Source organism: Calliphora vicina, chromosome 5, assembly GCF_958450345.1.
Source record: "Calliphora vicina chromosome 5, idCalVici1.1, whole genome shotgun sequence".
In the NCBI taxonomy this organism is placed as follows: domain Eukaryota; kingdom Metazoa; phylum Arthropoda; class Insecta; order Diptera; family Calliphoridae; genus Calliphora; species Calliphora vicina.
The window spans coordinates 47,516,214-47,533,046 of NC_088784.1; the positions used below are offsets into that span (position 1 = coordinate 47,516,214).

Here is a 16,833-nt window from a genome sequence, read left to right on the forward strand (position 1 = left end):
AAAAATGGTTAAAACAATGGAAAATTAAATTCAACGAGCAAAAATGTACACACATTACATTTACATTGCGTAGAGAATCATGCCCCCTATTCATATCAATAACCAAACAATAATACAACAATCGGAAGTGAAATACCTCGGAATACATCTCGATCGTTGCCTTACATGGAAAAGTCATATAGATGCAAAGTTGACTCAAATGAAATTAATTCAAATTAATTGGCTTATTGGCAGAAACTCTACGCTTAGTTTAGATTGTAAACTTCTACTTTATAACATGATCATAAAACCGATATGGTATTATGGCATACAGTTATGGGGCACGGCCTCAGCGTCAAATGTAGAAAATATCCAAAGACGCCAAAACAAGTTTCTAAGAATGATCACAGTTGCCCCCTGGTATATAAAAAACGCGAATATACACAAAGACCTAAACGTGCCCCTTGTAAAAACTGAGATCACGAAGAATGCAGAAAAATATTTAAAAAAGCTTGAAATTCACCCAAACCCATTGGCCCGCAACATATTAGTTAACCGTGGCCACACTCGATTAAGAAGGAGGGACGCAGCAGACCTAAACAACCATGAATACAGAATTTTTCGTCCGGCACTGGCTGAACTTATTAAATAATAATTATTAGATATAAGATTTGTACCACTTATTGTTAGTTCATTAAATAAGGAAGATACAATAAATAAATGAAAATAAAAAAAAAAAATTTATGATTTTAAAATGTACACTTAAGTTAGTTTTTTAAATTTATATTTTATTTTGCTTCTATAAGGTTCACTTAATTTTTGTTCTAAAATGTTCACTTAATTAACGTAAATTTTCAAATTGTTCACTTTCAATTTATTTTATTTATTATTAATTAACTTATTTGTGTGGTTAAGTAAGATTTGTCCTTTTCACGGCTTACTAAGGATCTTTGTTTAACACTTATCACGATTTTAATTTTTAAACTACTAGGTTTTAGTTTTTAAACTTAAAAATTTCATGTTGGGCGCCAATTATAGTAATAGACATTTACTTTATTGTTTGAGTACTTGACTGCAACTGAATTTATTTTATTATTTCTTTAAACTTTACAATTTTGTTGTGTTATATTTTTGCTTACTATAACTTTTCTTTTTGTTACTACATCCCAGCAAAAACTTCGCTTAAAAAGCTACAATGTCTTTTTAATAATGTCTTTTTTAATAACTTACTTTTTAAGTAGTAAAGTCTAAAAAAACTGTTACTTTTTTTCAATTTGCCCATTTTTTTTATTGCTCTTCTGTTTTATTTTTAGAAAAACAGAAGATAATATTGCATTACTGTGTGAAAACCATTATTTGCCGCACAATGAAATAACTAAGCAGTGGTGTAGTGAGTACAACAACAGACTAGCAAACGGATGGTTGGTGGTTCGACTCTTGGCTGCGACTTATTTTTTTTATTTCTTGTTTGCAAATACAAAATAAATAACTCTACTAACAAAACAACTTAATTCCGGCCAAAATATAAAGGATTACTTTTGGGACATCGCGAACAAAAATAATGACTTCTTACAGTAGAAAAATAAGAAGTCGAATCGTCAAATTCCCCTTATTTTTCGGCTTATTTGTAAGTAAAGTTTTTGCTGGGATATTTATCTTAGTAAATAAAGAGTTTGTTTCTTAACAATTTTGTATGTTTATTAAACTGAATTTCGATTGCAGACATTTGTCAGCAATATTATAATTTTGAAGGTAAGTAAAAGTAATTTGATAATTCTCGAAAAAGGTAAGTAAATGAACATTTAATTATTTTGTTGATAGCAAAGCTAATTTTTGTTTTATTAACTTGTACACCGACATATTGCTATCAATAAAACTCTTAGGTAATATTGAAATGAAATATGTTATGTATCAGAGACTGATTTATATGTAAGTGAATATGTTGCGGGCCAATGGGTTTTGGTGAATTTCAAGCTTTTTTAAATATTTTTCTGCATTCTTCGTGATCTCAGTTTTTACAAGGTGCACGTTTAGGTCTTTGTGTATATTCGCATTTTTTATATACCAGGAGGCAACTGTGATTATTGAATTATTGTTTGGTTATTGATATGTATAGGGGGGCTTGATTCTCTACGCAATGTAAATGTTATGTGTGTACATTTTTGCTCGTTGAATTTAATTTTCCATTGTTTTAACCATTTTTCTAATTCAAATATGTGATTTTGTAAGTAACGAGACGCTTTTTGAGGGTTTTCATGAATGCTTAGAATAGCAGTATCATCAGCAAATGTTGATGTATGAGTGCGATTGTTAGTTGGCATATCAGACGAATATATCAAATATAAAAAAGGTCCCAGGATACTGCCTGGGGGGGACTCCAGCTTCAATGGGTTGTGCAGTACTTAAAAAGTTTTCCTCTTTAACCTTAAATGTTCGACCAGTTATATAGCTTTCCAACAGCTTATGTGTGTTTGCGGGTAAATTTTGACTCAATTTGTATATTAATCCAGCATGCCATATAGCATTAAAAATAAAATGAATTATTTTTATTGCTATCCGGGGTAGCTCCATAAGCATCTTGCTGCTGATCTTGTTCATACCAGGCGCTTTCTTGGGGTTTAAATCAACAATAGCATTTTCGATCTCTCGAATCTCAAAACGTAGGGGTACGGCTGCTCCAAAATGGGGTACAACAGGTGGCAACTCAATTGCTTCGTTTGATGTGTTCGGTGTAAATACTTTTTTTAAATGATTAACAAACAGATTCCCTTTTTCATTATCATTTCTTGCCCAACCACCACTAGAATTTCGCAAGGGGGAATTACATATGACAGGTCTTTTAAGACTTTTTTTTGCTCGCCATAATGAGTAGTTCGATTGCGGGGTTGCATCCAGGCTTTCTAAATATTTATTCAATGATTCCATTTTTCGAAATTCCAAGAGCTTTTTAAGTCTTTTTATACAATCTTTGAGCTTCGATTTTAGTTGGGGGGATCTGTGCAATTGCCACTCTCTTCGAACTCTTCTTTTTTCATTTAAGAGCCGTTCGACATCTGCAGAATTAATTCTATTATTCGGGTAGCATGTTGAGCAGCCAGTTTGAGATTTTTATCGAAATTGATAAGAGAGTGATCGATGTTTTCTGGTTTTCTTAGCGGTATGTTTTCCGATCAATGTGTACTAAGGATCTGAAGATAGTTCCAGCGAGGATTCAATTTGAATCATTTCTCTAGGGATATTTTTCATCACGCTAAAATCAATAACATCCGGTATTTTTCGTGGGTCAGTAGGCCAGTAAGTAGGTTGGCCGCTTCAAACCCATTTTAGAAATTGTGTCGAACAAATCCCGACCTTTAGCGGTAATCAGTCGTGATCCCCAGAATGTGTGCTTAGCATTATAATCGCCAGCAGCCAGGAAACGGGGGCCTATTGATTTAAAAAATCTATTATATTGACTTTCTGTAATTGAAAATCTAGGGGGTGAGTATATCGATGAAATCACAAAGTTTCGATGAAAATCTTCAAGACAGATTGTAGTAGCTTGAAGATAATCTTCTCAAAAATCACACATTAATTAGTGTTTGATTCGAGCTTTTATTAAAATTGCCGAGCCTCCGCATGCTCAACCTCTGGGATCTTTGGTGTCATATATTACATATCCATTTATTCGAAATGAACTTCAGGACGTCAAATGAGCTTCAGAAACCAGCATTACATCAATTTGTTGGTTTCTTAAAAAATATTCGAAAATCTTTGCTTTCTGGCTTTGTGATTTTTTAACAATTGAGTAGACAGGACAACCCCTGTAGTTTGCTGTGTGGTTACCTCCGCAATTGCTGCATTTTTATACCCTTCACCTTCGTGAGAATGGTATATATAAGTTTGTCATTCCGTTTGTAATTTCCACAATATAATTTTCCGACCCTAAAAGTATACATATATATTCTGGATCCTTATAGATAGCGGAGTCGATTAAGCCATGTCCGTCTGTCTGTTGAAATCAATTTTCTGAAGACCCCAGATATTTCATCAAAAAAATATTTATTGCATGCTTTGACAAAAAAGCAACAAAACGTATGTTTGGATGTGTGTTGGTTTCATTGTGTTGCGTGTTTTGTTTTTGTTTTTTTTGGAAAAAAAAGCAACAATACGTATGTTTGAATGTGTGTTGGTATTTTTTTTTTGGTGTTTTTTTTTGGCGTTGTTGTTGGTGTTTATACAACAAAACGTATGTTTGGATGTGTGTTGGTTTTATTGCTTTGCGTATTTTTTCTTTACTAATTATTATTATAAAAAATAATAATGCATCCACAACAATGGTGAAGGGTATATAAGATTCGGCATAGCCGAATATAGCACTCTTACTTGTTTTATTTTAGGATCATTTTTGGATTTGTTACATTGGGATGTGCTATGCAACTCCCCGCAAATAACAAATACTGGTGGCAATTTGCAATATGCATTGGTGTGTCCATATTCTTGGCAATTCATACATTGGACGGTCCCACATCGTTTATGTGGTTCTTCTACCGTAATTTTACGATGCAATAAGTACTTCAGGTTATATATAGGATGTGTTTCATTTTTTTCAGGTTTATGTAACCGGGTTCAAGTTCAACACGGAAGAGTGGTTGGGGGTTTTTTTTTCGCGATTTCTAATATTTATCACATTCTTTGTCCTAAAGCCTTTATCTTCTAAGTCTTGCTTTATTTCGAGTGGTTCAACATTACATTCAATACCCTTTATTACAACTTGTAGACCCTTACTTCCTTTCAGCTGATAATTGTAAAACTTTTCTTTTGAGTTTCAAAATATGTTACAACCTTTCTATAATCGTTTTCACTATTGACCTGTATTTTAGTTTCATGAATCGTGCAATTCTTGATTGGGATAATGTACAAAAGAGTTCTCTCCTATTAATGAGATCAGGCTATGAACCAGTGAATTCGAATTATTTGCTCTCAAGTAAATGGGGGGTGGTTTTGTAGAGTGGATTTTATTTACTGGTTTCACATTCCAGAATAGAAAAACGATTTTCATTGTTTAGTCTATCATGTTCACTATCCATATATAATTTAGCCAAGGGTGCCGCTTTCGAAGACTTGGGACTTGGAACTTCGTGCCCGTTTTAATACTGTAATATACCGGTCCATTCCAACCTGTATTTGGGATTTATCTTTATTTAATGGTTGACTAATCTTGGGTATAGCGCCGCTTAATGGGTTAATTCTATTTGTAGTCAGTGTGGTGGATTTCGTATCTGAGATGATATAGCTAGCATACTTTCAGGCATAAGTAAAAGATTGTTATTTTCTGGAACAGCTCTTGAATTTTCTTTCCTTTGACAGTCATTTGTTGTTGTCGATGCGGGGGAACAAGAACGAGCACGGTTAACAGGCTTGGCGGTTAAAAACAAGCTGTCATCATCTATTCTTCTGTTTGTTTTGTTTATATTTTTTTCATCTGCATTAACTGTTACGTATGCATTTCTGCCGTTTACACTTAACCTTCGCTCACTGTTTTCGTTTAACCCATTAAAAACCAAGACCATTTAAAATGAAAAATTTTAAAATTCATTTATTTATTTAAACTAAAATACGGTAAAAGAACATAGAAAATTAAAAAAAATTAAAAAAAAAATTTAGGAAGCATGTTTTTGGGGCTGTACCTGAATGGGTACAATGGAGTAAAGTGTATGCTATTTTTATAATGTGTGAAAATTGTTAAAACATTACTTTTTCAACACAGCGCAATATCGTATTGTTCAGACAACCATCTTATTCTGTTATGACATTCACCCCATCGTAGGGGATTTTTTATCCTTTAAGGAAATTGGTTTCCAGGAGTAGTTGCGACACCAGAAGCCAGTGTAATTTGTATATGGGTCTCACTTTGTCAGTAGCATCTAAGTTAGTGTTATCAGCCAAATTAACAAAACGTTTTATTTCTTTGAATCTGTTCCGTGATATAATTTCGGAAATTTTGAAGTGCGAGTATCCTCGCAGAGCATCCAATACATATCTACTTTTGGCATAGAGCGATATTCACTGTAAAGCAAAATACTCAATATATATTCAAATCTTCTGCGTTGAAGGATACATTGTGCTTCTTAGCTTGCGATGCATAAATGCAAGTCTGCTAAATGGTTAAACTAAAAACCTTTTCCCATTCAAGTATGAAATAATATTGAACTCATTGTCCAAAAAAATAGTTTGAGACATTTGAACATCGCATGGTCTTATTATCCAAATATAATTTCTTTTGCTTAATCTTGAGGGCATTATTATCTGTCAGAACATCTCAAGTGGAACATCATCGTCGGTATCACTGTCACAAAATACTTATATTTCACCTGGTACATCCGATCTCTAACAATATCGTCAGCAACACCTTCATCTTCATCCATATTACAATCCGAATCTGATAAAATATTAGCTATCAAAATAGTGGTGCTCATATTTTTCCCATAAATCTAGTTTTAAAAACTTTTGCATTAAAAACTTCACGTTTTGATGGTCTGAAATTCTATTTTAGCGTAAGAAAAATCTTAAATAAAATAATACATATCAAGCCATTGTACCCAATTGGGTACACCGATTTTCCTAATCACACAACTTTGTCCCAAATAATTATTTTTCTTATACATTCTTATAAAATGTACACATAATCACTCCACTTCACAAAATTATAAAAAACTCTTGCTTTCGTAAAACTGTGTTTGCTCCCCGCAGCTCAATTGTTACTAACCTCGCTAATATTCCAAAAAATGATATAGCATTATAAAAACAGGACAAAATATACATTAAGGGTATTATTTTTTAAAATTTTGTATGTGTGATGTTTAAAAGCACAGTGTGTGAATGCAAAATCACAAAAAAAGTTGTCAAATTTATCTTGTTAAAAAATTTATGAGTATTTGAATATTGCCTTTTTTCTGTACTCAAGCAGGTACAATGGCTGGGAATGGGTTAAGAGACTCATTTAAGAGTAATTGTAAATAATTTAGTTAACACTCTTGATCTTTATTTAATAGATAAAAAAGAAATAAAGATTTTTCTTTACTTATTTGTCTTTTAGTTTATGTTTTGATTTTTTTTTGTATTTAATAATATTATTAAAAACCAGGTGCAATTTATATTTATTTCCCGATAAAAAACATTAGAATAACGAATTAACTCGGAGTAAAAATAAATCACGTCCAATTTCAATCACAGTCGACATGAAAAATAAAATTAAAAAACATATGTAATACAATTTAAAAACTAACTTAAATAAAATGAGCATTTCAAAGCGAAAATATTTATAAGAAATATAATAAAATATCAACATCGAACACAAATCAACTTTAATCAGCAAAAATTAATCCATTGGAAATATCGGCCAAGTATCAATATTAACAACCAAATCATCAAGCACCAGCAAAATCAACAAACTTAGCACAAATCAACAATAACCAGCAAGAAAATCAACAAAAAACATCAAAAAATCTACTAACAACCATCAACAAATCCACCAAGAGAAGATGATGCTGAAAATAATTATTGTAATGTAAGAATATAATATTATAATATAATTATTTAAAATTATTGGCCCATAATCATAGTCAAACACTAAATTCGGTTCTTTTTAAAATCAACTTTAAAATAAAAACCTGCTTTTTATTAATTTGCAACCATAGTCAAAATTAAAGTATTTTTTAAATTGAACCGACTTTAACTGGGTGCCACCGTAAATGTAGAAAATGTTTTCATACAATATACAACAAAAAACAGACAAGTGGCAACGCTGAACAGCTGACATACAAAATTAAAAAAAAAACAAAAAACGTAAACAATAAAAGTAACCGGGACATCTAAAGAAAGAAAGTGGTTTGTTGTGGAAAAATGGAAAAGATAAGATTAATTAATAATAATTACGATATTTTGGTACTAATTTTATTGATAACTGTTCAATAATTGCAAAATCTCTACCAATATCTTGTAACTTAAACATTTTTACTTAGTGACGAACTTTTTTACTCGGCGAAGTACAGATGATGCTGTTGTTAAACGAATTAAAAACAACTTCAGCTAGTTTTATATTTAGGGTCGATTTCAGCGTCAGAAATATACTTTAACTTGTCTATGATAGACCTCAAGTCCACTCTTAAGTAAAGTCGAGTTTAAATCTCTTAAAATGTACTTTATTATACCCTTTACCTTCGTGAGAAGGGTATACAGGTAGTCCTCCATTTACGCGGTTTGTTGGGCTCAAAAAATAGCGTGTAAATCAAATTCGCGGAAAACGAGGTTCTAATTTAGAACGAAATGCTTTTGTGGGGCCAACAATTTGTTATTTCGCGTAAAACAATACATCAGTCACATAACAAAAAATAAATTGGGACCTAAAACTCGCGTTAAATAGAAAACACATTTCGTCACCTTAAATGAAAGCGGACGTTACTACACAACAACTCAAAATCGAGTTTTTGATTGATTGAACAATTGCCAAGAATACTCTATTATTGATTTTATAACGTATCCTGTAAAAAAAAATGTATTTGTACTTTTAAAAACTTAAAACAATAGTAAAGTATAAAAATTATTTCTTATCGAAAATTAAGGAAAAAATGTCAATTAAAAAAACAAAATATTCTAATACATAAAAGAGATCAAAACATAACAAAAAAATTATAACAATCAACGAAGTTTTCAAAAAAAAAATCTTTTATTCCCTTGTGTTTTTTTCGATTCTTATTGTTTGTTGCCGCGTTATATAAAAATCGTGTAAAAAAAGTCGCGTATTTGAAAAAATGGTTGCTAATTTGAGATCGCGTTATATCGAATTCGCGTAAATAAAGTACCGCGTAAATGGAGGCTTACCTGTATATAAGTTTGTCATTCCGTTTGTAATTTCTACATTTTTCATTTCCGACCCTATAAAGTATATATATTCTGGATCCTTATAGATAGCGGAGTCGATTAAGCCATGTCCGTCTGTCTGTCTGTTGAAATCAATTTTCTGAAGACCCCAGATATCTTCGGGATCCAAATCTTCAATAATTCTGTCAGACATGCTTTCGAGAATTTTGCTATTTAAAATCAGCAAAATCGGTCCACAAATGACTAAGACATTAATATAGACAATATGGATATCTAATGATAGATATTTCAAAGACATTTGCAACGACGTATATAAGACCATAGTAAGATGGACCTACAATGGGTCAAAATCGGAAAAAAAATTTTAACCCGAATTTTTTTTTCACAAAAATAATTTAAAAAACAATAAAAAAATTTAAAAAAAATTTAAATTAAAAAAATTAAAATAACAATCGAAAAAATTTTTTTTCCAAAAAATGAAGAAAACTACTAGAAAACAAATTAAATTTTGTTTACCTAAAAATATTTATAATTTGGTGAAGGGTATATAAGATTCGGCACAGCCGAATATACGTGTAGGGTATATAAGATTCGGCACAGCCGAATATACCACTTTTATAGACTTGCCACCTTTTGAAATTTCCAAAACGGGACACCACTAAGTTATCAGAGAACGATGGAAAATGACCTAGCGTGGGACTTGCTGAGTACATTACAAATTGTGTCAGAAGTTATTCTGAAAAAACCGTTTACAGTGATGTTTTTCAACTTATCGATCTGTGACTCAGTCAGTTTTTGTTCAATTTTTATTTTTTTTAACGTGTTGGGAAAGAAATCTTATTACGCTTCAAAATGGCATGCACAAAATTGATACATTTGTAAGTTATAAGTATTGCTTTTGTTACAATCTTTTTTGATTTGAGTCGCTTTTCATTGTTTATTTTGATATGAAAGCTTATAAAAATTTATATCAATGTATAAAGAAAAGTTCTTAATAAAACATGGTTTTAATTTTTCAAATCGGATGAAAACTGTAAAAGTTATTCAACTTTTCATTAATACCTTTTTGAGTATTTTCTCCCCCAGCGCATATAAATGTAAAAAAAAGGGTAAATATTTTCGAACTTTTTTCGAAAAAGTTTAATAACTTTTGCAAATATAAACCGATTTTAATAAGTAATATCTCCTTTTTGTCTATATAAAATTGTCTTTAAAGCACTGTGGTTTTCATAGAAAAAAATTAAAATCACTATTGTTGAATTTGAAAAATTACGAAAAAAAAAAAAAAAAAATTTTACTTTTTTAATAACTTAAACAATTTCTTAGATTATTTTTTAAAATTTTGAAATCGGGTTTAAAATGTCTGAATTAGAGGTATTGAAGTACTACCTACCCTAAAACACTTGTTTCAAAATAACTAAAAATTTTGAGGGTGTTCAAAATCTTTGAAAATGGTTTTAGCATGTCCTCACCTAGGCATACAACCTCCATTAGGACGCTTTTCAAGTTCTGACAAAAAGTGTTATTTTGAAGCAGTGTTATTATCCTATTTTATTTATTAAAATCAACAATATCACATTAATTTTAATTGTGTAAGATCTGGAGAACTATTACTGTGAAAGTCTTCGAACTTTATACAGGAGTAAATTATTTTCGAATATCTGGAGTACTATAATTGTAAAGTATTTAAACTTTGTATGAATCAAATTCTTGTCACTATACCGAGATTGACTGAAAATGGGTGAGACTGAATTTTTTAAAGTAAATAGTTATTTTCAAATATCTGGAGTACTATAATTGTGAAATTCTTCAAACTTTATATGAATCAATTTCATATCACGACATGAAGTTTAACCAAATTGGGAAGAATCGGAACAAGGTTTAAGTCACCTACCACACAAAGGAAAATAAATATTTTCAGAACTATAATTGCGAGATTCCTCAAACTTGTCCGATAGCTCACCTATCATTTTACATAGTTTGGCTGTAAAATGGTCGGGATTGGATTAGTGGGAGTGACACCTCCCATACAAAGTATATAGTTAATTTCGAATATGTGGAGTAATTGTAATGTATTTAAACTTTGTATGAATCAAATTCTTATCACTGTACAGAGTATAGCTAAAATGGTCTAGATCTTTGTCTGAAAATTTGTCTTCAAACTTTGTCTGAAAATTTATTTTTTTATAATTTTACCTAATTTGTTTCACCTCATTAAAAAAATAGTTTATAAAATCTTTAAAATTTTTTTATTTTACTACGTAGGAGTAACGAAGCGTAGCGGGTTATTTAATAAAGTTTACCTATGTCAGTCCATAATTTAAAATTTATATTTTTAATCGCTTTTATCTGCTTTTTTATTATTTGAAGTAATAAATTCGACAAACTCAGTCCATTTCAATGGACCAACAACTCACCTTTAACTAAAGGTACAAGCATCCTAGAGCGAGTATCGTGCCATTTATTTTTCATGAAAGTTAAATAACGTTTACTAATGAGTTTATTGAAACTCATAGAAGTTAATGCACTAAGTACCTATGTATATTGTTAAATAGTGATATTCAGTTTTTAGAAAATACTATATTTCAGAAAATAAAGCATCCTTGTTTATCGGTTTTTCCAATTTTTGATTTTTTTATATTTTTTGTGGTAATTAATGAAAAAGTTTTTTTTTTTAAACGGGATAAATGGCGTCCCGTTTAGAGTATCGCCGGGACACGGGACATTCGACTCTATAACTGGTCTGTCCCGTCGAAAACGGGACGGTTGGCAAGTCTACACTTTTACTTGTTTTTGACTATGATTATGGGCCATTAGTTTTAACAATTTAGTATCATAGATAAATTAAAAGAAAAAATAATATACTTCTAATAAGATTCAAAAGCAAAGTTAAAAAACGAATAAGTTTTAAGGAAACAAAGTTAAATAAAAATAATAGTTTTATAATTTGTAATTCTTCAAGTTTTCCTTTCAATTATGGCAAATCAAAACAACCTAATCAGACCACCAGTTTTAAATAACCCTCCACAACCCAAAATGTTGTAATACCAGATCAGGAAGCCAATATTGCAAATATAGTACGTAGAATACTGTTAGAAGAACGAGCTTCTCATAATGAACCAGAACCTAGAGTAGATTAGGAAATAGACCGCAGCAATGACCTAACGGACTTAGATAAAATACCTGACGTAGTAAGATCTCTTAGGGAATTTTCAGGTAACAGGACAAAATTTGGAAAAAAAAAGTACGGAGAGAATACTAAAAATTTATGAACCTCTTAAAAGAAAAACAATACATTACAATTCAATTGTACTCACATAAAACCAAAAAAAAAAGTTTATTAAAATATCTGGAGATCACTTGATACTATAACATTTAATATTAGCAGTATTCATGATGAAATAGAGTAAAAGAGCAATTAAGTGTCACAAAATTTTATAAATTGTGAGCGTACCTTTATAATTCGATGTCGATTAATATGTAAATGGGATTTGTAATGCACTTTTTAGCTTCTTTCTTTGATTGTTATATTTTCTATTATATTTTTTTTATTTTATATAAAATATACATATTTTAACCCTTTAATACATATTGTTGTCATTTGTCTACATTCCAGTTCCAATTAATTTTAGACGAATATAACCTTGATACTAATTCAGAAAAATCAAATCTGTGGACATTTGACTAAACGACTTCTCTCGAGATAAGACAATTTTACAGGATTTTTGTAGTAAATATAAAATTTGAATGCGCTTCTTTTGGTCTTATCGCCGTATTTCTATGACTTTTAGAACATAAGATACGCAATCGAAAAAACGACCTCTTTCAGGTTTTTCCCCAATTTCCATTTGACAAAACAACTTCTCTCATAGAATTCAAATCATTTTAAAAAAACTAGTAACTGCCTTTTGACAAAACAGCCTATCTCTATTTAGTTTTAGCACATTATTAACAATTATTTTTTGATAAAACAGCTTCTTTCGAAAGAAGTCGTTTTGTCGAAAGCAAAGATTGAAAAACCTACCACTTGTCTGAGACAAGTAGATTTTTAAATCAGTTGATCGCGAGTTTTCGTTTTGACAAAACGTCTTGTATTGACAGAGGTTCTTTTACAAAAACGAAAATTTAAAAAAGTTAAGTCTTATCTTAACATAAGTGCTTTTAAAAATGGAAAACAGAAGAAAAGAAGCTGTTTTACTACTTAATACTAGAATAAATAAAAATAAATTAAAATTCGTATAAATGAATGAAGTAAAAAACTTGAGGCTATGGCCAATAATGTGAAAAAAAGAACACGTAAATATGTCTTTGTTTTCGACCAAAGACCATAAACTAGAAAAATCTTTGGCTAAATATATGGTTCAAGTGATGAAAATACTTTGATTCCCAAAAATTTCGATGATGAGTTTGATACAGTGCATGAGCAAATTGAAAAAAATTAAGAAAAATTCATCCTTTTCAATATACCATACACACGACTGGGTAAATTTAATAACGGCTACAAATCGTTCATGAATTAAACCAAAACTATTTTTTAGATTTTATTGGTCTGATGAAAGATAGATACACATGGAGGAAATGCAACATTTCAGGTATTTATAAAAATAATTTTATTTATAGGCTACATTATATATTAACTTTTTACTACTTACATACATATATCTTTTTCAGGTAAAAAATTTGAGTGAAAATAGGTTCGATGGATGCAGTACGAGTAAAGTAAACCTGGAGTTTTGCAGTACAAATCATCAATAGACCCAGGATAGGCTTTTAAGCTCCTAGACATCGACTCGCGTCGTTTAAAGATGCAGATTCCACAATTGGTCGAAGTTACATGTCTCCATTCGTCGTATCACATAACAAAAAACGCGATTTGATGGATATGTTGCCACTGATAAATACCCATCTACACATTTTTTAAAGCATAAAGATCGTTTAAAATCTATCTGGATCTTGACGAAGAAGAAACTCAATAAAGTTTCACAAAGTAAATCGCAAAATATGATTTTTTACTGTTTTCTTCTTAAAATAAGATAATAGTATTATTTTATTTAAAAGTTAATTTTTATATTAAAATTCAACCTAATCAAATATTTACTGTTTTTAAAGAAACATTTTTATATTTGATTAATTATTTGGCTATTGTAACGAAAAAGTTGAATAATTTTTTTTAATAATACCGAAATATGTTTGTCAAATCAACTTCTTTCGACTTTTTTTTTATATTTCAATTTCACAAAACAACTTGTTTTTACATAAGCCGACTCTAATTTAATTAAAACAATTTTGACAAAACGACTTATATGATACAAGCTAATTTGTTTGCTAAAAATACATTTGACAAAAAAGCTTAAAATTTGTTATTGCTGTTTTAAAGAAAACTATTGCTCTTTCAAACAAAAGAAAAAGCGCTACTTGTTTATTGGATATTTGTCTATAATGTTTATATATAACATTTCTTTGATTTTCTACACAAGAACTTTTGTTAGTAGTTTTTACAGTTTTTTCGCTCTCCTGAAAAGTTGACGTTTTAGAAAGAAGCCGTTTTGTCAAATGTCCACAGAAATGGAGTATGGAAAGTTTCAGTTAAAGAAATTCTAAATCAAACTAAAGCTAAACTCAATATTATAAATAAAAATCAACTAAATATTTATGGAAAAATAAAAGTAAAAATCATGCATTTAAGGGTTAAAATTAAATTCATTTCCAAAACAAATATCAAATGTCATGAAATAATATCCAATTCAAAATTACCTCATATGGTTTAAAAAGAGAAAAGAAGTAAAAAAGTAGTTCTAATGTATTTTGTTTTTGGTGCTTTTTTGCTAATTTCTATAGAAAGTACTTTACATTGCGGATATCGCTATTATAGTGCATTTACACTTGTAATTTTCAAACTAGTTTATGATCATAAGCTACTTTCATAAACTATACCGTTTACATCTGCATTTTAGGCAGTTAAGTGGTTTATTTTGCTGACTTCAATATAAAAAAAATTTAATAAAAATATGGACGTTGTTAAGAAAAAACATTGCTGCACGTACATATATAGGTTTTTACTCTCAAATTAACTGTTTTTCGGATCAAATTAAATTATTTTAAAATCAAACACAATTTTTTTCAAAATAAATTAAACTTTATTTAAAACAAATTAAACTATTTCCAATGTAAATTCAATATTTTGCATGTCTAATACAATTTATTTAATTATGTATTCATTCTTTTTAATTTCAAATTCATTTTTTTTAATATCAAATTAAATTCTTTTTTAACTAAGCTTAATTTTTCTAAATAACTTAATATGTTTATTTCATATTTTATTATTTATTAAAAATATACTATTAAAAAAGCGATACTTTTATACATATGGATCCGAAAGCATATTAAAGCTTAAAAATTAATTGTTTTTTTAACTTTTGATTGCTTTTCTCTTACTGTCTTGTTTTTATACCGAACTGGAAAATATTTCAAATATTCTCCCGTGAAATAAGTACCTACATAGAGTTTTGCTCCTCTAGCATATACAAATTGTCCATTACAATTGCGAGATACCTGATAAATGAAAAGTTTCTATTGGAATGACCTTACCATATTGTTTGTTTTAATATCTAATCAAATGAAATTGTTTCTTTAATTACTAAGATAGTAAAACTGGTCACCTTGTTTTAACCTTACTGTTGAGATTATTGCAAACACGTGTTTTAGTAGTTATTAACTTGAAGCAACGTTTGTGAATTTCAAAAATTGGACGTCGTGAATATACATTTTAAATATGTCATCTATCGCAGAGAGTAATTGTAGCTCTAATTCTGTTGCAAGAAATACACGAAATTATCGTCGTATTCGACTTTTAACAGATAGCTCTTCAGAAGAAAGCGTATCGGAGATATCAACACATGAACGTCGTGGTATCAGACGTGGAAAATACGATCATATAAGTTGAGATAAAAAGAATATTTTGATAAAATTTTACGAAGAGGGAAGAAGCATAGTTGACTCCGCGGAAATAGCTGGTATAAACAAAAACACTGTTACGTCAATTATTAATCGCTATAAGAAGGATGGGTGCGTTGTCACAAAAAACCGTGGTGGTCGACGTCATTTCAAATTGACTACAGAAATATTGGACAAAATTGAAGTGATAATCGAAAGCAACCCTTGTATAACATTAAGAGGCATTCGTGAAAAAATTCGAAACACATACAATGTGGAGCTAAGTGCAACAAGCATACACACTGCATTAAAAACATTGAAAATTACACTAAAAACTGCCACAATTAATATAGATCGTTTAAATAGTGAATCTACGATTCAACGACGCATTCCGTATGCAGTGAATTTCGCTCAAAACGCTCCAGAAATAAGAGAAAAAATAATATTCATTGACGAGTCCGGTTTCAATTATCACCTCAGAAGAAACAAGGCGAGATCTAAAAGAAATACTCCAGCACATGTCATTGTTCCCACTGTTAGAGGACGAAATGTTTCCCTCATCGCAGCTATGAATATACATGGCATTTTACACCAAAAAGTAATTGCAAACTCCGCAGTTAATACTAATATTTTTGTATCTTTTCTTGATGAACTTTTCGACAAATTAGCTGAATCCAATATCACAGATGCGTGGCTTATACTAGATAATGCTCAGATACACAAAACACAGGCAGTGAAAGATAAAATTACGGAGTCTGGTCATATTTTAGTTTTTCTTCCTCCATACTCTCCTATGCTAAATCCCATAGAAAAAGTTTTTTCAAAAACTAAACTCTGTTCTCGGAATTTGCTTTCGGATCCAGAAAATAATAATGACTTAGTTACAATTATTAAACGTTCCGTAGAATCTGTAACACCATCAGATTGCAACAATTATTATGTTGACATGACAATGAATCTGCCACTAGCTGCTTCTGGAGAGCATTTGCATTAAAAAATTGTCATATGTATAAATTAAATATATCGATAAGAATTAAGTAAATTTTATAAATAATAAAA

General features: G+C 30.1%; 1 protein-coding gene across 1 annotated transcript in view; it reads right to left on the minus strand.

The window, feature by feature from the left end:
- Positions 1 to 7,470: 7,470 nt before the first annotated feature.
- LOC135961223 (uncharacterized) overlaps positions 7,471 to 16,833 on the minus strand; it is a 29,085-nt gene continuing 19,722 nt past the window's right edge. The window contains exon 2 of the mRNA XM_065512718.1: positions 7,471 to 7,508. Coding sequence (XP_065368790.1) covers positions 7,471 to 7,508 — 38 coding nt within the window. The remainder of the gene's footprint in view (positions 7,509 to 16,833) is intronic.